Source organism: Sus scrofa, chromosome 14, assembly GCF_000003025.6.
Source record: "Sus scrofa isolate TJ Tabasco breed Duroc chromosome 14, Sscrofa11.1, whole genome shotgun sequence".
In the NCBI taxonomy this organism is placed as follows: Eukaryota; Metazoa; Chordata; class Mammalia; order Artiodactyla; family Suidae; genus Sus; species Sus scrofa.
The window spans coordinates 90,044,691-90,070,466 of record NC_010456.5 but is presented as its reverse complement, the minus strand read 5'-3'; the positions used below and the strand labels follow the sequence as shown (position 1 = coordinate 90,070,466).

General features: G+C 43.2%; 1 protein-coding gene across 1 annotated transcript in view; it reads left to right on the top strand.

Moving 5' to 3' along the window:
• Positions 1-25,776, top strand: part of ERCC6 (ERCC excision repair 6, chromatin remodeling factor) — a 77,787-nt gene that overhangs the window by 5,445 nt on the left and 46,566 nt on the right. Inside the window, 5 exon segments of the mRNA XM_021073703.1 lie at positions 14-446; positions 2,543-2,663; positions 4,853-4,967; positions 5,163-5,211; positions 9,979-10,686. Of these exon segments, the coding sequence (XP_020929362.1) occupies positions 28-446; positions 2,543-2,663; positions 4,853-4,967; positions 5,163-5,211; positions 9,979-10,686 (1,412 nt within the window). The 5' untranslated portion in view covers positions 14-27.

Below are 25,776 nucleotides of genomic sequence, written 5' to 3'. Positions count from 1 at the left end.
TTTTTCTTTTTAGATAGCCTTCCGAAGATGCCAAATGAAGGAATCCCCCACTCAAGTCGAACTCAGGAGCAAGACTGTTTACAGAGTCAGGATGTCAGTGAGAGTGAAGAAGCGACAATCAAGCAGGAAAATGGTGTCGGTGTGGAGCTGGGGGAGAGCCTCCTCTCTTCTTCTGCTGACGGACCATCCTGTTCCGCTGAGGGGTGCCCTGCAGAAGTTCCGAGGAGAGGGCCAGCCCTCCTGCACATCGATAGACATCAGATCCAGGCAGTGGAGCCCAGCGCACAGGCTCTGGAGCTGCAGGGATTGGGTGTGGACGTCTACGACCAGGACGTGCTGGAGCAAGGTGTGCTTCGGCAGGTGGACAGCGCCATCCAGGAGGCCAGCCGCACAGCCCAGCTTGCTGACGCGGAGAAGGAGTATCGATCAGTCCTGGACGACCTCACGTGAGTGTGAACCACTTTCTCTCTGTAGGGTTTGTATGTATGTATGATGGTGAGATTCAGACAATAGCTATGAAAGTTTGGAGATTTAGAGAACCTTCAACTGGGGGATGGAGTCAGTCAGAGTGGTCCTTGACCTTGTGTTTGAACCCCGGCCCTTTCCCTCAGGAGCATTGTACACAGGAGTTAGGGTCTCAGTTCAGTTCACAGCAGTCTGTTTAAGTACGAGGCCCTGGAGAGAAGTGCTATTCTCGGTGCCCCAGATCTCACAGCGTGAGCACAGAATGGTTCTCAGGAGAAGTGTTCCTCAAGTGTCAATGGGTGCTACCTGAAATACCGGGAACATACCTGCCCCTTCACCTGCCTCTTCTTGTCCCTAAGCCAAGGGCTGTCTTGTTGGTTACAGTTCTAGAAATGATGCGAACCGACTACCGGCTTTCCCTTTCTTCCATCCTACTTTTGACTCCATGAGGAGAGATGAAATCCCATAGAGAGGTCATTTGTGTTTTAGATGAGAAACAGACCTGGGCCGTGTTGAGAATGACACATTGGTGGGGAAGTGGGGGAGCCCCTGGACCTGGTTTGGAAAAGAGGGCGGAGGACTGAGCTCGCTGCTCTCCATGGCCAGTCTGCCCTCCCTTGGCCAGTGTTCTCAGCAGTGTCAGGTGAGCAGCAAAGAGCAGGGGAGAACTGGGTGGAGGGATGGTGCAGGCTCAGGTTGGAGTGGCTGGGGAGAAGGGCACGGGAGGAGGGGAGGGAGGACTGTGGAGCACTTGGCTGCCCCTTGGCAGAGCTGTGGTACAGGTGGCTGTTGGCGCTTAAAGGACATGTTTTCTGCTAACAGTTTTCTGGTGTGTTCTTTGGGACCCTCGAGTAACAGCTGTTCTCAGATATTTATAGTCTGACCTTCAGGTGTGAGGACCTCGATACCTTGTGGTGAATATACCTTTTCCATTTGACCTCAGAAATGTGTCTGCTGCTTGCAGAGATGACAGTGCAGGGCGCTGCAGAGTCACAAGGCAGGCTGACACTGGACAGATGGTGGCACAGGGTGCTTAGACTGCCAGTAACTTGCATTGATGACGTCTTTTTTCCTGAAATCCATGCAAATTACGCAGGTGTCAAGGTTGAATTTGTGTTTTGAAAATTGGGAGTTATAATTTTGTGATGTCCATTTTAGGAGCAATGTATTATAAATTGATTTTTTTTTTCTTTGCACTACAAAGTGTAATATGACAGCAAGTAAGTTTTCTAATTGTGCAGAAGACAAGTATTGTTACAGATATCTGACCTATATAAGAAAGCGTTTAAGTGTTTTTAAGGAGTCCCTGTTGTGGCGCAGTGGAAACGAGTCTGACTAGTAACTATGAGGTTGTGGGTTCAATCCCTGGCCTCGCTCAGTGGGTTAAGGATCGGGCGTTGCTGTGAGCTGTGGTGTAGGTTGCAGACCTGGCTCGGATCCTGCGTTGCTGTGGCTGCAGCATAGGCCAGCAGCTGTAGCTCCGATTCGACCCCTAGCCTGGGAACCTCCACATGCAGTAGGTGTGGCCCTAAAAAGCAAAAAAAAAAAAGTATTTTTAATACTTTTCCAAACTTTAGGAGACTTCTTCATGGGCTTTAGACACCCACATATGGGTTGTTGGTAATGTGTAGGCTGTGCGAATTTGAGGGTGGGGGGGTGTATGGGAAATCTCTGTACCTTCTTCTCAGTGTTGCTGTGAACCTAAAACTACTCTAGATAGTCTTAAAAGTTTGCATTTTTTTTTATATAAAAGGACAATTTATTGCACATTGTTTTTAGAGTCTGTTGAATAAAGTAGACCCTTAAAATGCTTGTAGAATGAATGAATCCGCTTGCAACTGGGATGAGCTGATTAAAATTAGTCAGATTAAAGAAAAACACAAGCAGTTATCTTAGACTTCTAACAACCCTTCAGGTTCTCTTTGTGGCTGGAAAGAATATGCATTCTGGTTTGGTTTCTTTTGTCTTTTAGTTAATAAGAAATAAAAGGGACATATTTTTAGCATTTCTCTCTTTATATTATCCTATAAAAAAATCTTACCAGAGTGGAAAATAGACATTTTCTCTTGTTTTTCAGGTCATGTACAACATCCTTAAGGCAAATTGATAAAATTATCGAACAACTTAGCCCTCAAGCTGCTACCAACAGAGACATCAACAGGAAACTTGATTCTGTAAAACGACAGAAATACAACAAGGTGACTCCAAAAAACACATTGAGCCTTGCTTTTTTTTCTTTTTTTTTTTGTCTTTTTGCTTTTTCTTGGGCCGCTCCCGGCATATGGAGGTTCCCAGGCTAGGGGTTGAATCGGAGCTGTAGCCACTGGCCTACGCTGGAGCCACAGCAACGAGGGATCCGAGCCATGTCTGCAACCTACACCGCAGCTCATGGCAACGCTGGATCGTTAACCCACTGAGCAAGGGCAGGGACCGAACCTGCAACCTCATGGTTCCTAGTCGGATTCGTTAACCACTGCGCCACGACGGAACTCCGAGCCTTGCATTTTTGAAAAAAATCCTTTTTAGGCCCATGTAATATTTAGGAACCCGGTATTCTGAAAAGTACTTGTAAGATGTAAAGCAAATTTACAGTAGAAAAATTTGAATTCCTTTAGTGTATTTCTTGGCTGTCTCCATTTAACATCCTCTGTTTAAAGAGTGTTTTTAAAAACACATATACGCATGTACCTGTAGATACGTAATTGAGAAAAGTTCTTTTTTCGCCTCTGCATGCCTCCTCCTCAATGCTTTCATAGTCTCCCTTGCATCACCACTGCCTTCCCCCAGCCTAGGTTCCTATTTGGCATGCCAGCCTCTCATGCAATCTCCATGTCTTGGGTGGACATGCTTTTTTTCCTGCTTAGCGCCTGCTTGTGCAGACTGTCTACACTGTGTTTCCTGTTGATCCAGCCTTTGCCCCTCACCCACTTGTTCTGAGGGGCTGGCCTTGGGTGTTACATCACCCACCCACCCACACTGAGTGGGTCTGTGCTTAGGGTTGTAGGACCTGAGGGCAGGGAATACTTGCTCTTAGGACATTGTTTTTATGAGGTTTGAAACATTTTTTTAATTTGTGTACACTTGGTGAAAATATATTGCAGTAGGTAGAAATGGTGAGTTTTGATCATTTTGTTGCTGCTGCTCTCCAAAACGACTGACAGCCTTGTGCCTGCAGTAAGTACAGTCTTCACAAATCTTATTCAAGCTCTGCTTGTGGGGAAGTGTTTAGAATCAGTTCCTCCTTTTGCTTTCCACTCACTGGTTCATTATCTTCACCATACCGTCTTCTTTCACTTGACCCCACAGTACAGCCCAAAAATCAGAGCTCACGGTGGCTTGAGGCAGCCAGTCTCTCCAAAGCAGAGAGGGGACTGTTTGGCCTCTGATGGGAGCATGTGAATTAATGTGCACCTTCTGTGACTTTGGGCTCCTGGTGGCCTGGGATTTCAAGGAGTGGAGAGGACCAAACTTTAGGCCTTTTTAGGTACTAGGCTAACTCAGTTATATATTTCTTTTTTTCTTTAGCAGCTCTTTGATGTTTTGAGATAGATTATTCCGAGAAAGAGGCGGTTTTCAATGAGAGTAGATTATTCCGAGAAAGAGACTGTTTTCAGTGAGAGTTTGCTAAGAGAAAACCTGCAAGAGACTGTGAATTATAGGTCTTACAGCATGATATTTATAATTGAGATGTCTCCTTGCCCCACATTCATGTCTAGTGTTTAAGTATTCTTGGCCTTGGGAAGAAGTACCAGCTACCATAGGCCTAGTTAACTGGGGAGGTCCTAAGGATGGCCCGGTATCTGGGCTCTGGTGTTGTAGAGGGAGGCAAGACAAAGAGGGATCTGGGGTGGGCAGAGTGAATGGGTGTATCAGAATAGATTTTCCTTTTAAAGCTTTGTGCTTGGGTAGGATACTATAGAGGATAGCCGTAAATATAGTAAGTTACCAAAGGGGACTGACATTTTCAACGGCTTGAACATTTATGTTTATGTTTCTTATCCCCACAGCCTATTGACCTCATAGCCCAAGCCTGCTGAGGTCAGAAGCAGACACATTTAGTGATTTGCTCAGTGTGTAATGGGGAAACCAAGTAGAGCAGTCTCACCTCCCAAGCCAGTGGAGCGTCAGTGCAGGTGGGCTTAAGTGCTCAGGCGTGTGGAGGGCTGTGCTGCCAGGTCAGGAGAGTGGCTGGGGACAGGGATGCTGCCTGAGGGAAAAGTGGCAGCTGCTCCAATAAGATTCTCTATAGTAATAGTAGCATATGGAAGTTCGGTTTTATTTTGATTTTATTTTGCTGTTGGTTAAAGTTTTAAAATTTTGTGATAGTTGTCTTTTGTATTTCGGTCACCACATTGCTGTTTTCTGTATTCAATATTTATCCCTCAAGGAACAACAGCTCAAGAAGATCACAGCAAAACGGAAACGTCTCCAGGCCATCCTTGGAGGAGCAGAGGTACAAGTTGAAATAGATCATGCCAGTCTGGAGGAGGAGGAGGATGCAGGTGAGGATACTGGGAACAGCGTCTTTGTTCTAGAGTTGATACCTGGTGCCGCTAGTCAGTGGAGGGTGTATCTCCAGTCTCAGCCTGAGTGTTGGGAAAAATACATTTGTTTACTTAGTGTCAAAACAGATATAGGAAAATTTTATTCTCTGTGCTGGTAGAACCAAATCTCTTTTAAGTCTTATGGGGTTTCAGAAAATGATAGTAAATTTTTAACTCGGTCCGATACAGGCTCCTGGTGCACGTTTAGCATATGTTTAATAAATTGGAATTTTTTGGGGGGGTCTTTTTGCCATTTCTGGGGCCGCTCCTGTGGCATATGGAGGTTCCCAGGCTAGGGGTCTAATCGGAGCTGTAGCAGCCAGCCTACGCCAGAGCCACAGCAACATGGGATCCAGCCGCGTCTGTGACCTACACCACAGCTCACAGCAACACCGGATCGTTTACCCACTGAGCAAGGCCAGGGATTGAACCCACAACCTCATGGTTCCTAGTCTGATTCATTAACCACTGAGCCACGATGGGAACTCCAATAAATTGGAATTTTTAACATTCTTGTTTTGGAGTGGGCTAAGCCTGGGGCATGTAGAAGTTCCTGGGCCAGGGATCAAGCCTGCGCCTCAGTTGTGGCCTGCCCTCCAGCTGCAGCAATGCCAGATCCTTAACCCTCTGCACCAGGAGGGAACTTCCGAAATCTTAACATTCTTGTGTAATTAATTTCGTAAAGCTGCCTAACATTTTGATTGAATTTCATTTTGTTGACTCAGTATCATCAATCAACATTCACAGATTGCTTTCGTATATGTTTTTTGGGGGACATATTTGGCAGGCTTTCCAAGCATCAGCTCTGTTAAGAAAAGGCACCTTAATTCAGGTTATATACCATGGCCATAGTTTTGTTGTATCACTGCCCTGGATGGACAGCTTTTGGAAAACCTTTTGGGAAGACGCATAAGCTCTGAAACGAAGTGTCTTTGTAATCCAAGTGTGTGTGTGTATTTAGAAGTTACTGGTAGCTGTTCAGTTATTTACTACCTGAAATACAGATTAAGATTTCTTAGCATTTAAGCCTTTCAAGCAAGTATTTTCTACTAGCCCCAGAAGTCTATTTAGTAAGATAAGAGAATTGTGAAGAATTAATTGAGGTGATAAAATAAATATTGGAGAAATATGCCATTAAAGTTCAGTCTCAGAATCCACTGGGCCTATGACCAGTGCTTTCTGCTGCGGAAATGCCATATTTCTCATTGATAAAAAAACTTTCATTCCTCTCTGGCTGTCTAAAACTTGGTGCTGTCTTTTACTTCCTACCACGTTCTTTGGTAAAATTTGGCCCAGGATTGTTACTTCCTCAAATTCAAAAGCACCACGAAGGACCCATCTGGAGGTTCCTAGTAATTCGTACTACTTGATCTGGATGCTGGTGTCTGGGTATATTTTTCCTGAAAATTCATTGAGCTGTACACTTAGGATTTTTGTACTTTCTGATGTGTATTTTTCTTCAGTGCACATTTAAGATAAGTTGTGCGCTATGGTATTACTGGCCTACAAGAAATGTAGGTTTTAGAAAATGGATTTCTTCCTGTTAAGCCTTATTTTTTTAGGATGTTGGTTAAGGATAAATTAATTTTGCCAGAGATTAATTTCAGCTATTGAAAGAGGAATGATTCTGGATAGTTTTCTTTTTTTTCTTTTCTTTTTTTTTTTTTTTTTAGGGCCGAACCCATGGCATGTGGAGGTTCCCAGGCTAGGGGTCCAATTGGAGCTACAGCTGCCGGCCTAAGCAACATCAGATCTGAGCAACATCAGATCTGAGCTGCATCTGTGACCTACACCACAGCTTACGGCAACCCGGATCCTTAACCTGCTGAACAAGAACCCGAACCTCATGGTTCCTAGTCGGACTCTTTTCTGCTGTGCTACGACAGAAAGTCCCTGAGTAGTTTTCTATTATTATGGCATAACTTCCAATTTTAGCTCATCCTTCAGTCAGTTACCTTCATACATTGGACACGATGCTGCCCGGTAGAACTTTTTTGCAATAATGGAAATACTGTCCGTGTTGTCCATTATGGTAGCCTTTACCCACGTTTGGCTGTTGAGCACTTAAAATATGGCAAGTAGAACAGAAAATGAATTCTCAGCATTAATTTAAATAGCCACGTGGTGACTGCCCTATTGGACAGTGCAGAGTTAACATTTATGTTTTACCTGTGTAGGTGCATGCTGATTATTCAGGTGTCTGTTTTCAGTTCTGCTGTCTTCTGAATTTAAGTCCCTCTGAATGCCGGTATTTGCAGTGACATGGAAACCTGAGATTGCTTCCTTAAGGGCTACCCTTTAATAAGAAACATGGCAAAATTTCTCTCTACATCACATACAAATAGGTTGGTTTTTGGATACATAGATTTGCAGTTATTCTGAAGTTTTGATATGAGTCTATATGTATATGAGATTGTTTTAAGTTGTCATTCTCTTAATTGCAAGTGCATCTCCTGCATTCATACCCACCTCTTCTCAGGATTTCTGATTTTGGTGGCATGATTGTGCATGGATGATTTTGTGTCTTTACTGTATATATGCCGTTACTGGTGAGCCTTGTCATTTGTGGTATTTTTGTTTCCTGTTGCTGTCTTTCTGTTCTGCCTAGAGAAGTTCCTTTAGTATTTGTTGTAAGGCTGGTTTAGTGGTGCTGAATTCTCTTAGCTTTTGCTTCTCTGTGAAGGTTTTGATTTCTCCTTCAAATCAGAATGGGAGCCTTGCTGGGTAAAGTCATCTTGGTTGGAGGTTTTTTCCTTTCATCATGTTAAGTATATCATGCCACTCCCTTCTGGCCTGCAGAGTTTCTGCTGAAAAATCTGCCGATAACCTTATTGGGGTTCCCTTGTATGTTGTTTGTTTCTTTTCCCTAGCTGCTTTCAAGATTTTCTCTTTGTCTTTAATTTTGGTCAGTTTGATTAATGTGTGTCTTGGGTATTCCTCCTTGGGTTTATTTTATATGGTACTCATTGTGCTTCCTGGATTTGAATGAGTGGTTCCTTTCCCATGTTAGGGAAGTTTTTGGCTATTATCTCTTGGAATATTTTTCCCTTCCCCTTCTCTCTCTCTTGTCCTTCTGGCACCCCTATAATACTGATGTTGATGCGTTTAACATTGTCCCAGAGTTCTCTGAGACTCTCTTCATTTGTTTCAATCTTTTTTCTCTTTTCTATTCCACATTCGTAATTTCTACTAATCTGTCCTCAACCTCGCTTATTGGTTCTTCTGCCTCCTGTATTCTGCTGTTAGCTGCTTCTAGTGAATTTTTATTTCAGTTTTGTATTTTGCATCTCTTCTTGTTTAGTTTTATATCTTGTATCTCTTTGGTCAGTGTTTCCTGTAAGTTATCCATCTTTGCCTCCAGTTTATTTCCAATGTCTTGCATCATCTTCAGCATCAACAGTCTGAAGTCTTTTTTTCCTGGAGGCTGAGAATCTCCGCATTGCCTAGCTGATTTTCTGGGGTTTTTCCTTTCTCCCTCATCTGAGTTATAGTTCTCTGTCTTTTCATTTTTATAGGTTTTTGGTGTGGTGACCTTTATACAGATAATAGAGTTGTAGCCGCTCTGACTTCTGGTGTCTGCCCCCCTTGTGGCTGAAGTTGGTATGGGGGCTTGCTGTAGGCTTTCTGATGAGAGGGACTGATGCCTGCCCACTGGTAGGTGGAGCTGGTTCTAATCCTTCTGGTGGGTGGGGCTTTGTCTCTGGATGGGATTAGAGGCAGCTGTGTGCCTGGGGGGTCTTTAGGCAGCAGGTTTACTGAGGGGTGGGGCTGTGATCCCACCTGGATTGTTGTTTGCCCTGGGGCTTCTCAGCACTGATGGGTGGGGCCAGATTTTCCCAAAATGCCCACCTCCAGAGAAAGGCATGCTGCTGAATATTCTGGAGAGTTTTGCTTCCAATGACCTTCCCTCACAACAAGCTGCATTCACTCCTGTTTTCCTAGGATGTCCTCCAAGAACTACAGTCCAGTTTGACCCAGATTCCCATGGAGACTTTGCTTTGCCCTGGGACCCAGTGCACGTGAAAGTCTGTGTGCACCTTTTAAGAATGGGGTCTCTGTTTCCCCCAGTCCCATGGAGCTCCTGCTCACAAGCCCCACTGGCCTTCAATGCCAGATGCTCCAGGGGCTTTTTCTCCCAGTGCCAGATCCCCACGCATGGGAGTTTGATGTGGAGTTCAGAACTCTCACTCGTGTAGGTGAGTCTCTGTGAACCAGTTAGTTTCCAGTCTGTGGGGTTCCCACCCAGGAGGTATGGGGTTGTTTATATCACATAACTCCCCTCCTACCTCTTGATGTGGCCTCCTCTTTGTTTTCTGGAGTAGGATATCTTTTTTAAGGTTTCCGGTCCACTTGGTTGAAGATTGCTCAGCCTTTGGTTGTGAATTTTGTTGTTTTTAGGAGAGAAGTTGAGCTCCAGTCCTTCTATTCCTCCATCTTAATTCCATCTCCTGGATGCATGGAGAGTGAATTTATAATGCAGTATTTTGGGAAAAGTTAGTGAGATGTTATCTTTTTCAATAGGAGTATATTAAATGTGGCATGACTGCTATAGTAAATTTTATTCTTTTTTTTTTTTTTTTTTTTTTTTTTTTTTTTTTTTGTCTTTTTTGGGGCCGCACCTGTGGCATATGGAGGTTCCCAGGCTAGGGGTCTAATCGGAGCTGTAGCTGCCGGCCTTCGCCAGAGCCACAGCAATGTGGGATCCAAGCCATGTCTGTGACCTACACCACAGCTCATGGCAACACCGGATCCTTAACCCACTGAGCAAGGCCAGGGATCGAACCTCAACCTCATGGTTCCTAGTCAGATTCGTTAACCACTGAGCCACGATGGGAACTCCTCTATTCTTCATATATAATATACTTAGTACATCAGTGATTTTAACAAAATATATTGAATAAATGCATATATCCATTGTTCTCCTGGAAAGTATGTGCTTCTGCCCAACATGTTGTCATCCTTCTTTCAGAAGCGGGCCGTCCTGCCTTGGCAGCATGCTCATGCCTGTGCAGGAGGCCGCTTGGGAAGAGCTCGTCCGCACTGGCCAGATGACACCTTTTGGTACCCAGATCCCTCAGAAGCAGGAGAAAAAGCCCAGAAAACTGATGCTCAATGAAGCATCAGGCTTTGAAAAGTATTTGGCAGATCAAGCAAAACTGTCTTTTGAAAGAAAGAAGCAAGCCTGTAATAAAAGAGCAGCTAGAAAAGCTCTGGCCTCAGTCACTTCTGAGCCCAGCTCAACACGCAGTGAAAACAAACCGGACAAGAAAGGCACAGTTCTCTTGAAAAAAGATAAGCGCTTGGAGAAGCGCATAAGGAAACTCCAGAAGAAGGCCCTTCAGTTCCAGGGGCAAGTGGGACTGCCAAAGGGAAAGAGACACTTGGAGTATGACATGCGGCCCGAGGCAGAGGGAGCCTCTGAGGGTGAAGAGTCGGAGTACTTGCCCTCGGAGGAGGAGCCACAGGAGGCGGCGGGGGCCGACCTCTCCGAGGATGAACGGAGGCGGGTGCTCAGTCACCGGAAACGGCAGAAGAAAGTCACAGTGCAGGACATTGATGATGACTTTTTTCCAAGTTCTGGGGAAGAAGCTGAAGGCACAGGAGGGGGCGGAGGAGGTCGGAAAGTAGCAAGATGCCGAGACGATGGAGATGAAGATTATTATAAACAGCGGTTAAGGTCAGTCTGCGGGCATTGCACTGCTTGCTTTAGGCACACGTTCATTAATGAATAAGCATTCTAGTCCAGCTTAATATATTAGACCCCCAAAGCTGGACTTCCTACAGCCTTAGCCTGCTAGATCCATCAGGTGTTTCTTCTTCTAGGTTGTCATTCAGATTTGGGGGCAAGTCTAAGAAGAAGAGCTCAGAGGTAGGACTGGGGCAGGAGGTATGCAGAGGACTAAAGCAGAAGCTGTGGGCCTTCACCAGGAGAGGGAGTCCCTGCCATCACGTTCAGCAGAAGGAGGAGGTTGGCCTATGTCGTGTATGCTGGGTGAAAGTAATTTCAAAGGAGCCAAGATGTAGGCTGTAGTGTATGGAGGAATAAGCATGCTCTCCTAAATCCCTCCTTCCTTGTCTTGAAAAGGTAGTTCTCTACAGAGGTTAAACCATATCGTGCCCAAAATGGGCTTCCTTCTCACTGCCTTTGTTTTTATGCCAGAGACTAGATTTGGCTTATTTCCGTGACTTTGTCAGTATGTGATATAAGTAAGATAGAAGGAAAGTGAACATGTTTGTTCATGGAGTCAGCATTTCCTGTTGCTACACGTTTTCTGTGAGCCCAGAAAACCAGCTGTGTCTCCACCGTGTCTCGTACACCTGGATGTGGCACTGTTCAGGTCTCAAACTTTGGCTACTGAGAGCACCGAGAAACTCAGAGGGATGTGGGCATCTGCTTAACAGGTTACTTTTTTTTTTTTTTTTGGTCTTTTTGCCATTTCTTGGGCCGCTCCCACGGCATATGGAGGTTCCCAGGCTAGGGGTCTAATTGGAGTTACAGCTGCCAGCCTACACCACAGCCACAGCAACACGGGATCCTAGCCACATCTGCGACCCACACCACAGCTCACGGCAACGCGGATCGTTAATCCACTGAGCAAGGCAGGGACCGAACCCTCAACCTCATGGTTCCTAGTCGGATTCGTTAACCACTGCGCCACAACGGGAACTCCCCTTAACAGGTTACTTTTTAAATACATGCTCCCAGGATGGCTTTTTCCCCAGTCCTCAACAGTTTTTTCTTGTTCTCCAATGTTAGGAGACCTAGTCTATTGTAATTCTTGTAGCTTTCCACTGGCCTTCATGAAAGACGATTGACCTGCTATCCTTTTCTTGTGTTATTTAGAACTGCTGACACCCTACATCCAGACTGCCATGTATGTTCCCTAACCTTTCAGAAGTAGATGCAGCATAGTTCTTTTCATAAATTATTTGAGAACCTGCAACCTAAATAGAGCTATCACACTCTCACTGAAGTAGTAGCAAGACAGAGTTGAGGAGTGGCTTAATGTTTGTCATCTCTCGTTGCAATTTAAAAGTTATTTTGCACATTTAATATCTGTAAGGTTGTCTGAGGGGTATTGCTCAATACTGTTGAACAGTGAGTGGCGTTAGTCTTTTTCTTAACCAGTGTAGAGAATTAATAAAGTGTTAATTTCAACATATTGATCATAAATGGAGTGAATATTCTTCCCATTAAATTGAGTCAATGTTAAATATATTTTAAGTATATCAGTACTTTGATCAAGAGCAATTTATTTTGATTGATTTTTAAATATGGGTTAAGTTTAAATTCATGGCAATAAGTTTTTCTTAATAATGTTAAGATTGTAAAACTGTTATTTCCAAAGCCATAATAGAAGCTAGTTTTTTTTTTTTTTTTTTTTTTTTTTGCTAAAGTTATAGTAAAATCTCAAATGAATTTTGGAAATATCAATAACTCTAATTACTACCAAAATACTAGCTCTTAAAATTTTATATCTGCAGTTATTAGGGCAGTTGTTAACTGCAGATAGCCACATCAAAGTGTTTATACTACATCTCCTTCGGTACTCTTTGGGTTGGGGGATGTTAAAGAAAATAAAATGATCAGGATTGAGAAGTATGTTAATATTTTAAAACTGCCAGTCACTCTATATTTTGTTATATCTTGTTTTTGATCTTGGTAGACAGATTGAAATTGCAGTGGTATTCCCTTCAGTGAGGAAAAAGGCTTAAGGATTTCTTATCTTCACAGTGGTTTGATGATGGATGATCAGAATAAAGCCCCATATGCATATATATTACAACATAGAAAATGAGTTTTTCCTAATGGTTAAAATTTAGGAATATATACAGGTTAGGTACCTTTTGAACTTAAATATGTGTTGGTTATAACCCTTTTAATTATAACGCTGTTTTGAACTCTTAGAAGTAAAAGTGGGTGACTCCTAGACATCTCATCCTCTTTATTCTCTCAACTAGGGAGTCTTAGGCTTTCATTATCTCTAGATAGTTCTAACTAGGTATCTTTGGTTTTAGCTCAGTGGGAATTTCTTGTCAAGCTTTTCTACAGCCTAATGTTTTTTGGATCTGGGTAATAGCATCTGTGGTCCTGTTTTCTTTGACTTAGCTCAAGGCTTCGATCAGTCTTGGAAATTTTAACCATCTTTTAAACTGCCTGTGTATTTTGCCTTTCCCACATTTTTATCCTGCTTTCTTCTCCATCCGATTACATTTGGAGGCTGTCTCCTTAGTGGTGTTCCCTGATTTTCATACCTCTGATAATGTACCATGATGGATGAGCCACTTCTTAGAAGCAAATATTCTGTCGGTTCTTATTCATGTCAGTGCTAACAGATCTTACAAAGCATCCATTGTTTTTTATCTTAGTTTTGTGGTGCTTAAATTTCCACTAGAGTATGGCTCTTAGTTGCAAGATCTTCCTTAAAATCCATTGCTGCTTTAGAAAGTGAGGGTCTGGGAGCTCCAGAGCCAAACACTTAATAGAAATAACACAGTGTTGAGTGACATGTGTCCCTGGTGAGTACATACTTAGCTCATCCAGTCCAGACAGCCCGGGCAGCCCAGAGTGGCCTAGAAGACCAAATGTTTCATTTGTGCACCTTTCCCTGCCAGGTCATCAGAGGTAGACAGTCCTGGTTCCCTCAGTGTCATTGATTCATTTCCTAGTTCAGATATGAGGTCAACCTCATTGCTTGTCTCTGCTCTCACTGCATGAATGTGCATCTCCATTCTAGGACTGGCCTCTAGGGCTTCTTGCAAGGAATTGGCTCTCTTTTAGGGGATGTGGGCATAAATAAGACCTAACCAGTGTGAAGGGAAGAATGAAATTGAACTGAAGTACATGGGGAAGATTTTGTGGAGGAGGTTCATCCCAGCACAGGGTTGGTATGTAGTTCAGATATGTTGAGGTGGACTTAGGATGCAGGTTAAAAACTCCCAAACTTCAAGTGCATCATTGAACAGGGAAATACCTACTTTGGAGGCACTTTGTTTCCTCAGGGGTCTCATTTGGATTCCCTTGGCTATTGGTATGGTGGCTGTGGTCTGCAGAGAGGTCTGGTTTCTGAGCTGTCCACTTTAGGACAGGGAGGGCACGAGCCCTCGCCTTGCCAGCCACCTCCTACCTTGGGCAGTGGTAATCTCTTCAGGGGATACTGCGGCCTTTGCCTGCCCTGGGAAGGAGTGCCAGTTCCTTGGTGATGTCTACCATGGCACGGGGTCAGCAGGGGGAAGTGGCAGCATTCATGCCAGCTGTTTGCCGACCTTGAGATACAACACAAAAAAATGTCACCAACTCTTGCCTATTTCCCCAGCAGCGGTGAGCACTGCTTGGGTCAGACTTGGAGGATAGGTCAGTGACACCCTAAGTGAGAGGATGCAATCCAAATAAGTGCTGTCTCCTGCTGGTATGACCAGGGTGAGTGTTTATAATTTGACTTAAACCCATACCCTGAAGCTCTTCCTTCTATTTCCATTTGCCAGTCATTGGTGTTTAAGTGCTAACCTAACAGCTGTATTTCCTTGGCAATGAGCATAGACTTTTATAAAGCAAAGACCCCCCAGGCCATAGGCTCATTCTGCCAAATCACTGGGAGTCCCACCATGGGGGTACTGCTACAAGAAGTGTACGTGGGGCTGCCAGGCGGTAATTTAAAAAGGCTTTCCCAGATGATTCTGATGTACTGTCAAGTTTGGGAACTACTTGTATAGAAGTTGATTTTTATATACCCTTTTCCTTTATGAGGCTATAGCTTTTAGCAGATTCAGTTTGTATGTGATTTTCCCTAAAATCCTCTTTTATGTACCCTGCACAAGTGTGTTTACGTAAGAGAGGGCCTGAGAAGGAACTTTGGGATCAGTTTATTCAGCTCAGTGCTGTATGTAATACACCATCTGGTTCTTATGAGAGTGTGTGCTTCAGAATCACCTGGGGGGCATCTCTGAGGCTCCGCCTGGAAGGGAAGGCACCATACTTGTGCTTTGACTGAGCTCCCACTAATTCTGAGATGAGGTTGGTGGCATTCTTCATCATCCTAGGAAACCTTGTTCCCATTTAGGAAACGGAGGAGGTTAGAATTGTTGGTAGGGGTGTTCAGGTTTGAGAATGTAAGCTCAGCTGTAGCCCAAAGTTAGCTTGGTATTGCTGCTGGAATAAATCAGTGCCCCCCCCCCCCCGCCCCACTCCAGTCCTCAGTCAGTGAAACACAGTAGACTTCAGAAACAGGCTCTTCAGTAGGTGGTGCCTCAGATTATCTGGCACTCGGGCCAAGCCCCTGAGATCACAGCTTGACATTGACTTGAGTTGGTACTTCCGAATAGTTTGAAGGCATTCCACACTGTAACCCCCACCTTTCATTTCTGAGAATTCCTTGGGTTAAAATAGCGAAACTATGATAATATTAAGATCATATTAAGATTAAACAATTACTCACACCTCTGGGGTTATTTTTTTGGTTATTTTTCTACATTTCATTCCAGTCTTTGATCCCCTGTGTATGTATCTTTCCATTGTTATAATTATAGTAGGCTGTACAGACCGTTTATCTTGGTCCTTTCCAGTTGATCAGCTGCCCATCATCTCCCTGTGTAAGAGCTGGGATTTGAAGTCAGGACAGGGTTGTGTAAATGTCAGTTTCCTGTCATTTATAGAATTGGGTAGAATGGGCAATATGTAGATATGGCCACAAGGTGGTGCCAAAAATCAGGACATAGCTGCTGCTACCTCCCTGGACTGGAAAACTAAATCCCAACTGAAGCCAACTGGATAATTTAGAGAGATTGGGGGTGAGTCTGGAAAACCTGACAAGTCTGGTGTGGATGGGAATAGAATTTGCCTCATGGTGTGGTGTAACTTGAATCTTAGTCATGAGGCCTGTTGATGCAACTCGTTTTTAGCACATTTTTGACCTTAGAAGCTTTTCTGTTTGTCTCATATTTTACTTTATTTAATGTGAATAACTCCGAGTTAAAAAGATTGGATGGGTCCATGTATTGTGTAAATTGTACAGAATATCTTTTAAGCCTCTGCAAGGCTTGATCATCTGGGAAAACAGTATTTTCCTTGCCCTCTCCCTTGAGCATTGAGGCTTCTGTGGCCAGGGGAGAGTTGGATCCTAATTTGGAGGGTCTGGCTGTATATATGCATCGTCAGTATTTTCATATGCTGAGAGGGGTCAAGCCAAGGGGTAAACATTGAAAAAAGTCTCTTGGATTTGGAAATTTGGTCCCAACCAGGGTGGCATCCATGGGGGATGGGAGAAGGTTGTATGAGAACAAAGAGAGCTGACACCGAGTGCTCACCACCTGGCGGTGCTTCACTTTGTGTGGGTCATTGGTTCAGGCTTTACACACCATAGGAGATAGGAACTAAAGCGAGAAAGCTGAAGTCAGCTGCCCAGGATAGCAGTAAGTGGAGAGGCCTGAGGAAGGGCAAGAGATCTGCTGATGGTTTGAGTTAAGACAGGGTGGTCTGTCAGCATGGACAGATGCAGTGGACTCAGAAGACCATGACCTCAGTGACTGATTCCTCCTGTCACTTGAGGGCACCAGTGCCACTTTCCTGTGGTCCCATGCCTTGCTTGAAATGCTGCTACAGGCCCTGTGTCCTCGAACCACACACCAGCTGCTCTGTCTCCATTCTGCTGTTCTCATGGAGCCTCTTTTCATCCTTTGCCTAGAGCCCTTCCCTTTGCACTGCTCTTGTCCCATGTTTATCCTGCAATTGGATCTTTGCATGGATTGAGGTCACACTTAGGCAAGGCCAGATTACTCTGTAGACCTTGATTTGTTTATACATTTTTTTAAAAAGACCCAGGTATCTCTAAAAAAAATCTGAATTTAATTAAAGTTTAGTCTAGATTTGATCCAGAAACCTAAATTATTTAAAGATTGTTCTTGTTATCAGTTTCTGGGAGTTAATTTCTTTCTCAAAAAATAAACCTGTGTTCTTTTTTTTTTTTTTTTTTTTTTTCTCTTCTAGGAATCTGTATTTTAAAGAGAGAAGAAAAAGTTAACTCCCTTAAGGAGTTTTCTTAGAGAGCATCTTGGCTTCTTTTAAATGATGAAGCTGAGACACAAATGGAGACTAATTCTGCTTCATGCTCTGCACACACCTCTCATCCTCAGCTCCAGTGCATAATTGTTTGCATCAGTCTTAATTTACTCAGTGAGATCTGGACTCCTAACTGAGGGTATTTCATCTGCTCAGATGTGCCAATTAAGTCTGCCCAGATAGACCATAAAAAGGCAGATAAGAAAAGTAAAACACCGAGTATCTCAATTTAGCAAATTAGACTAATCTGTAAGGGATTCTTGGCTGTCTGAAATAGAAAACCTATTGCACTACAGAAATGCAAACTATATTAAATACCCAGCTTGGTGCCTTGAATGTATTTTTAAAAATCAGATTGTACTCACTGTGCTTCTGTTGTAGAATTTCTTGCATGGATATTGCAGTAAGTGGAGCATGATCCCAAGATTTGAATTTCACCCTGTATTAAGAATGATTTAACTGTATGATGTGTGACTTTTCCCCTCATAGTCGCCATAGATCTCGGTGGCCCTTGTGATGTAAAAATGAAAACAGAGCAGTAAGGTCAGTTGTGAATTTCAAGCAGCAAAATATGTGACTTCCTTGAAATTTTCAGGAGGGTGTGTTCATTTTATCAATACATGATCTCAGGCTACTAAGATCCTATTGCAATTCCTATTAATAGGTATACTTTGCCTTTTGTGTGGATTGGTGTAGGCATTTGAGTATAGGCACACCTCCTTTTATTGTTTTGTTTAATCACATTTCACAGATACTGTGATTTTTAAAAATTGAAGCTTTCTGGCAACACTGCCTCAAGCAAGTCTGTCTTTGCCATTTTTCCCATAGCAGATGCTCACTTTGTATCTCGATCCTATTTGTAATTCTCACAATATTTCAAACATTTTCGTTATTACTATAATTGTTGTGGTGATCTGTGATTGGTGATCTTTGATGTTACTCTTGCAGAAAGATTATGACTCTCCGAAGCCTTAGGTAATGGTTAGCATTTTTTTTAGCCATAAAGTATTTTTTAATTAAGGTATGTACATTGCTTTTTAAAGACATAACATTGCACACTTAATAGATTACAGTACTGTGTAAACATAACTTTTACATGCACTGGGAAACCACAAACTTCACGTGACTAGTTCTCTTGCAATATTCACTTTGTGGCAGTGGTCTGGAACAGAACCTGCAGTAGCTCTGAGGTCTGCCTGTATATTGGTTTGTCTGGTATTAAGTGTATCTTATGTTTTTGTGCAGCCCAGATTATGTGTAGTCACAAGAACTGCTATGCTGAGCTTACTGTTAACTTGGAAAAGTCGGCAGGTGTCCGGCGGCAAGTGAGTTTTGACTGGCCATGCCCGGAATCAGGGTGGGGAAGGACCATGCTCTTGTACAGACATGGAGGCCATCTCCCCCCTCCTCAGGCCTTAGCACTGATATTTTCTGAGACAAATTTGAATTGACACTTTAGCATTTGATTTGCTCTGGTACAGTTGTTTTCATTGTATAGCATTTAAAGAGGTGATTATTGACCTTTTGGCTGGTACTATGAGGATGGGGGTGGTTTTAGGAAGTTTGAAAATGCTTTTTGAGAGGCAAGGTTATGCAACAGTGAGGAGCACAGACCCTGGGTTTGAAGCCTCACATTGGTGATCTCTGGTAGGCTACTCTGCCTCTCCCTGCCTGCCTTTCTTTAACTGGGACTAGGAATAGTATGTGTCTCAGGGTTGTAAGGATGAAATTATTCAACTCATATAAATACTTAAAACAGTGCCCAGCACACAGGGCTCATCAGTAACTATTCCTTGTTATTACTTCGACTCTAAATTAAAAAAAAACCACATACATAATACATATGTATAAATAATTTCAAAACGCAGCATGTCCAGAGCTAGCCATTGATACCTAGGAGACATAGGGGTTAGAAGTCACAGGCCAGGGAATCAGGATGCCCAAGTCCCACCTAGTAGCTATGAGATCTTGTCTATCTTTGCACCTGTAAAACGGGGATCTTACCTTTACCTTCTTCAAGGGTGAAAGGTAAACACCTAAGATATTGGGCAAACATCAGACATTCAATACGTATTCACTGGTCTTACTATTTCAATGCCCACTAGGTAAAACATTTACTATAAAGATTCCATCAAGCCAGTAAGAGGGTCTCTGAGAACCATGAAGAAGAGCCTGTATAAATATTAATAAATACGAAGAGGTGACCTCTTTTCCAAGGTAAAAAGCACTTTGACAATTGGTGTTAATATCCACCTCCAACTCATTAGCTCTTATAAACGTAGTTTGGTTGATGCTAGCTTTTTCTTAACCTTTCGTACTTTTTAAAAAATATGATTAAGGTCCACTTACTGACTAAATTTCTGTGTGACTCTAAGTACATTATCACTAATTGGGGAGAAATAAAAAATTATTTCTCCTTCGAATGCACTAGGGGGCACTAGACATCTACCCAGGGGGGCATTCTTCCAGCCTCACAGTGTGCTCATTGGCTCGGAGTGTGGGTAGGTCAAGAACTTTGCCTTCTTACAGTTCTTTCTGTTCTGAGGTCAGTGCTGTGGATCCTTCTCTTGTGCCTTATAAGGCTTGATTTCCACACTCCTTCCTGCACTGTTTGTGGGACGTGTTGCTCAAAGCAACTGTGATAACCTCGATCTTGGCTAATAGTACAGGCCTGGCAGCCTTCTAGACTTGGGGCTGCACTTAACCTCCTGCCTACCCAAGATTATAATAGGTGTTTTGACATTTGTTACTTTTCATTTGTATTTAACCTACAGTTAACTAAAATTTCTCAACTTTACTTTTTGGTATAATCTCCTGCCAATAATTACAAGGTGGTAACTGACATGTGTAGTATTAAAAAGTTTCCAAAGGGTATATAGTACATATGTTGTCTCCTTTAGTCCTATAAGAACCTATTATTTGGCTCATTTTGTGGTCACAGAGACAAATGCAGTGGTGTCACCTGCTGTTTCTGAAGTTTGGACCTCCTCTTATTTGTTATAGACCTGTCATGTAGCTCTCTGCCTGCATCCAGTTTCCTTTCTCAGCGGGTACCTTACATGTGCGCCTTTTTTCCCCTGAGTTCTCCTCTAACGGCTGCCACCGGAGTCTGAGGGACTGTAGGAGATAGAAAACCTCCCAGCAAATAACAGTCACTTCATTTTATTTGGTTGCAGCTGTGACTATTACATGTATGGATTAAAGAAAAAGATGAAAGTGGGAACACTAGAAACATTTCCTTTCTAGTAATGTGAATCTAGTTTAGGGCTAGTAAAACTTCTTTTTTTTCCTCTGCTAGAAGATGAATTCTTTCATAAAAAGTTGAATCTTTTGCCCAGCTTTTCCCACCTGGTCCTAGGGAGGCTTGGACCCAAACTCAGGATTCCTGATTTCTTCCCCTCAGCTGGTGTGCAAAACCCAGTCTTGTTGCAAAGCGAATCTGCTGAGAAACCCGAAAAACAGAAGTCAGGACTTGGAAGTAACTTGCAAAATTTTGTCATTCTCTGCAATGAGCTTACCGTCCTTTCCTTTCCCCCCTCTTTATAAAATTCTAAATTAAAAATCTCTGAGTTTGCAGTCCCCCTTTGCCATGCCTCATTCTTGGTAGCGGCCCCTAGCTATGTTTATGCAGTGACTATAGCTTGGAGTGGTACTTTAAAGTCAGGCATGCAGAAGGGGTAGGAAAGGCAGCAGGAGGTCGGCTGTGGAGAATATAGACTAGAACATTTCCTGGACCCATTTCTGAGGAACCGTTTTTAGGCAGTGCTTCTCTATCCCTGGTGTCATCCTTATCCCTAAATTCTGAACCTCATTCATTCATTCCATCAGCATTTATCAAGCCTCTGGGAAGGCAGGCATTATACTAGTCTCCAGAGAAATGAAAATGACCGAGACAGTCTCTGACCTCAAGTGGCCCCCAGTCTAAAAGGGAGACAGATATGGATTTCAGATGATGCTCACACTCGAGTAGATGCTAACATTCTTGTGGAGACACCACATGTGCCCAAGGTGCTGTGGGTTGGGCAGGCACCTGGAGGACTGGATGGAGGTCAGGGAAGGCTTCTTCTTCCACAGGTGCTACTTGGGCAGAGGTCTGAAGGGTCCACAGGTATGTGGGGGGTGTTAGGTGGGTGGTGGGGGAGGTTCGGGCCACTATAGGGCTTGCAGACGCACATAGATGAGGAGGCTGTGAGGTATGGCATCATGGCAGCCAGCTGGGCTTTCCTGCTTAGGCTTTTGAACATCTTTGGAATGCTGGAAATTCCCCTTTGACAATAAACTAACTTCTGAGGTGTATTCTCAGGGTTCCATGGACAGGGCATGCCGTAGGTTACAACAGAAGGAAATACTGTTACACCTGAAGGAAGTATTGTGCCTGGTGCCGTTCAGCTGCATGTGCTGCACCGTGTTGCTTGCAGTCTGGCCCTGGGTCCGAGTACTCCTGATAGATCATTATTGCAATATCAGCCCCAGGCCCCACAGCCTGGGCCAGGTCCTCATTCCTGCGTGAATGTGGCAAAGCCAAGGAGCATTTTCCCTGCCTGCATCTGATTGGAATTGTAAGTTTATGTTATTGCTGGGTTCTCCTCTGACTCGCTGCCAGCAGAGTCAGCAGCGGGCTGAGTGTGGCAGTCGTGTGGGGAGTTGGCAGCCCTGCCAGTGCACACCAGGCCCGCTTGGTTTTATGTGGCTGCAGCTGTGACTCTTACGTGTGTGGCTCTTTTAAAATGAGAGGATAGAAAACATGAAGAAGTTATTTCTTTTCCAAAAAATGTAAATATTGTATTTCTTACTGCCCTCTCCCACTTTTAAGGTCAGTTATCTAGCTTGCTTGCTTGCTTGCTTGCTTGCTTTCGCTTTTTAGGGCTGCACCTGAGGCATATGGAAGTTCCCAGGTTAGGGGCTGAATTGTAGCTACAGCTGCCAGCCTACGCCATAGCCACAGCAACACAGGACCCAAGCCGCGTATGCAACCTATACCACAGCTCACAGCAACGCCACATCCTTAACACACTGAGCGAGGCCGGGAATCGAACCTGCAACCTCATGGATCCTAGTTGGGTTCATTAACTGCTGAGCCATGAAGGGAACTCCAAGCTTCTTTATTGAAATAACAGAATTTAGGAGTTCCCGTCGTGGCGCAGTGGTTAACGAATCCGACTAGGAACCATGAGGTTGCGGGTTCGGTCCCTGCCCTTGCTCAGTGGGTTAACGATCCGGCATTGCTGTGAGCTGTGGTGTAGGTTGCAGACGTGGCTCGGATCCCGCGTTGCTATGGCCCTGGCGTAGGCCGGTGGCTACAGCTCCAATTCAACCCCTAGCCTGGGAACCTCCATATGCCGCAGGAGCGGCCCAAAAAATAGCAAAAAGACAAAAAAAAAAAAAAAAAAAGAAATAACAGAATTTAGACATCTTGAAGTCATTGCTAGTTCTAGTTTTTAAGATTTCAGATCCCTTGGGCCCAAATCTTAATTTTGGCCCACCCCCAACTAATTTTATGTCATTCTGTGGCTATCTTTTTGTTACTATTGTATAAAGGTTGGCCATACTTCATGACAATTTACTGTTTACAAATATGTTATAGAACTTTCGAATGGAGCTCTTCCAGCAGATACCATCTAATGCCTAGGTGTCTTTACTTATGATATTGAGTGATGATATTACTCATTATAATTTACTGAGCATCCATTTGACAGACTGTCACAGTTTGTTCAAATGTACATGTTCAGGAATTCTGTCAAACATTTGTGGTGCGTTGCGTTATCACAGGCAGCTTGTATGGGACTATATAATGCCTCTTTCTTTCTAAGTGAACATAGTAATAGTTCACTCAGGGTTGTGTGAGGTTTTCAGTCAGTAAGTACCGTAGTATATAACAGAATATTAATTCATTGAACACTTTTATGTTCTTGGCTAAGTGCTTTACCTGTGGCATCTGTTTAATCCTCCCCCAAATCCAGCGAAGTAGATGCTCTTTGTCTTCCCATCTCCTTCTTCATCCTTCTTCTTCCTTCCAGAGCTGAGGAAACTTAGAGGCCAAAGAGGTTAAGTTACTCGCTGAGGGCTAAAATGCTAATACATAACAGGTGGGATTTGATTCCAGAGCTGTCTGTGTCTGTGAGTTTGGGCCTGTGCTCATTGCATGTGTCAGACCCACTTTATTCATAGCACAGAGTCCCCTTTTACACCTGCTGGCCGGACATATCACTCAGCCTGCCAGGCTATAGGACCAGCAAGTAAGCACAGTAAAGAAATCAACTTGAAGACCCTGGTGGCATCTGGGATGGGATAGAATTACTGCTGTATATAACAGAAGGATCTCTCAGCCTGTACTACACATGCTGTGGTTTTCTAACCCTGGTATTCTCTGTCTTTAATATGCGTATACGATTCTACTGGGGCGATTTGTCTTCACAGTGATACAAATACTTGTAGGCAATAATGATTTTTCCCCACCACCTTCAGTCATCTTTTAGCCAAGTGAAATAAACATTCGTCTCTTTTCATCTTTCTTTATGAATCGGAAGGCACTGGAATGCAATCATTTCTGTAGTGGCTTCTGTGGTTTCCTAGGTGCTGTGTGTTCTGTGGCGACACGGTGCCTGTATATTTTAGGAGGGAGGGAGGGAGATGGGGGAAGGTGAAACCCTGATGAAGCAGAGTGATGTGGTGGTAGATTTAATAGCCACAAAGACTAACTGGCTAAGTCTAAGGAAATAGCTGTCATTTATCAATGAATTTTAATGTATGATACTCTTTATGTAAACTATTTGACTTTGTTGTGCCACACTTAATGAAGTCAGCATCTTCTGGTGTTTTTCTTTTTCTTCCTGTCAAAATATTGAAGTATTTTTAAGTGGCTGGGGTAGTTTTTGTGATTTTTCCACAAGGAGAGAAAGCTTTGGCATTATTGGCATTTGAGACCATGTAACATTTTGTTGTGGAGGACTGTCTTGGACATTGTATGATGTTTAGCAGCATCCTGGCCTCCACCTGCTAAGTAGTAGTAGTGTGTCCCCCCACCCTCTCAGCAGTTGTAATAACCAGATACATCTCCAGACATTGTCACATTACCCTGGGGTAGGTGTGAGGGGGTGGGCAGGGGTTGCCCAAGGAGGATGGCCAGATTGCCCTTGGTCGAGAACCACTACTGTATACTATTATATTAAATTTGTAGGCAATGAGAAACTTAGAAGAGTAGCAAAGACTGTTACAGCCACTTGGAGGTACTTCATTTCATTAATTGCATGGTGATGATTTTTAAGAAAGAAAAATACAAATAGGAGTTCCTGTCGTGGCTCAGTGGTTAACGAATCCGACTAAGAACCACGAAGTTGTGGGTTTGATCCCTGGCCTTGCTCAGTGGGTTAAGAACCCGGCGTTGCCGTGAGCTGTGGTATAGGTCACAGATGCGGCTCGGATCCTGCGTTGCTGTGGCTCTGGCGTAGGCCGGTGGCTATAGCTCTGATTAGACCCCTAGCCTGGGAACTTCCTTGTGCTGCAGGAGCAGCCCAAGAAATGGCAAAAAGACCAAAAAAAAAAAAAAAAAAAAAAAGAGGAAGAGATTGCCTTCAGAGGTTAAGCACAAAAAGGTCATTAATTTTTTTACATAAAAAGATTGTCGCATATTAAACCTTATGGGTATATATGACAGCTGTTTCCTTAGACCTGGCCATATCGTACCTCTTCTCTTGGATGTTTTTTGGAAATCACCAACATTGCTTATTTATAGGTTCTCTTAATTCCCCAAAGCAGTTTCAGATCACCAACTAGTTCTTTCTTACTGATCACAATTAAACCTCAACTAGCTTTTTCTTTTGTTATGTTGAAGGGTTGAAATTTTCAACAAGGCAAGAATTTATCAGAGGATGTGCTTTAAGGTCCTCTAGTAGCTCCTGCACGGGGTCGCCTGTCGCCCTGGTGTTTGGCCTCTGTGCTGGTTTGATAATTGGTGCTAGAAAACGTACCATTCCTACAACCAGGCAGCCTGTGCAGTGTTATGCTTCCATTTTCTCCTCGATCTTCCCTCACACTTTCCCTATTATTCCTGCATAGTCAGTGGAAGATAAATACCTTCTTATTCGTGTTACTGTTCTCCTTCCCTTCCTGTGAGTTTTTTACTTTGAAAGCATTTATCAGCGTTATTTCATTTCCACCATTTTGTGAAATTCAGTGTCAGTTGCATCATGCATACTAAAAAAGCCATCCTTTTAGTTTGGAAGTGACTAGAAATGTGAAGCTATTGACACCCCCCCACCACCACTCTTGATGTCAATGTTCCTTACAGTTATGTGGGTGCAAAATTAATCTAGTTAGATGGCTGTACCTTTCCAACAATCTTGGCATGTTGCTAACACTTTCACATCTTTAGATATTTCTTCTGTTATACATATATGGCGTCAGTCTTCTGAAATATAAATGTTTATCTTATTTCGTGTTTGAAAAGCATCATATTATGAAATTTGTAACTTGGATTTTATTTAGTGAACGCATTTTTTTTCTCAGTGGTATAACTATCAGTACTTTTATATTGCGGATGCCTCCCTCCAATTAAGTAATCAATATATGAATCTAACATATAGTAATTTTGATGAAAAATTGGCTTTATGTTTAAGATATTGTGCTGTTTTATTCCACGACCATCATATCTTTAGCACAGAAATAGTAATTATAAATAAAATCGATTTTTTCTTACATTGTCATTTTGGAGGT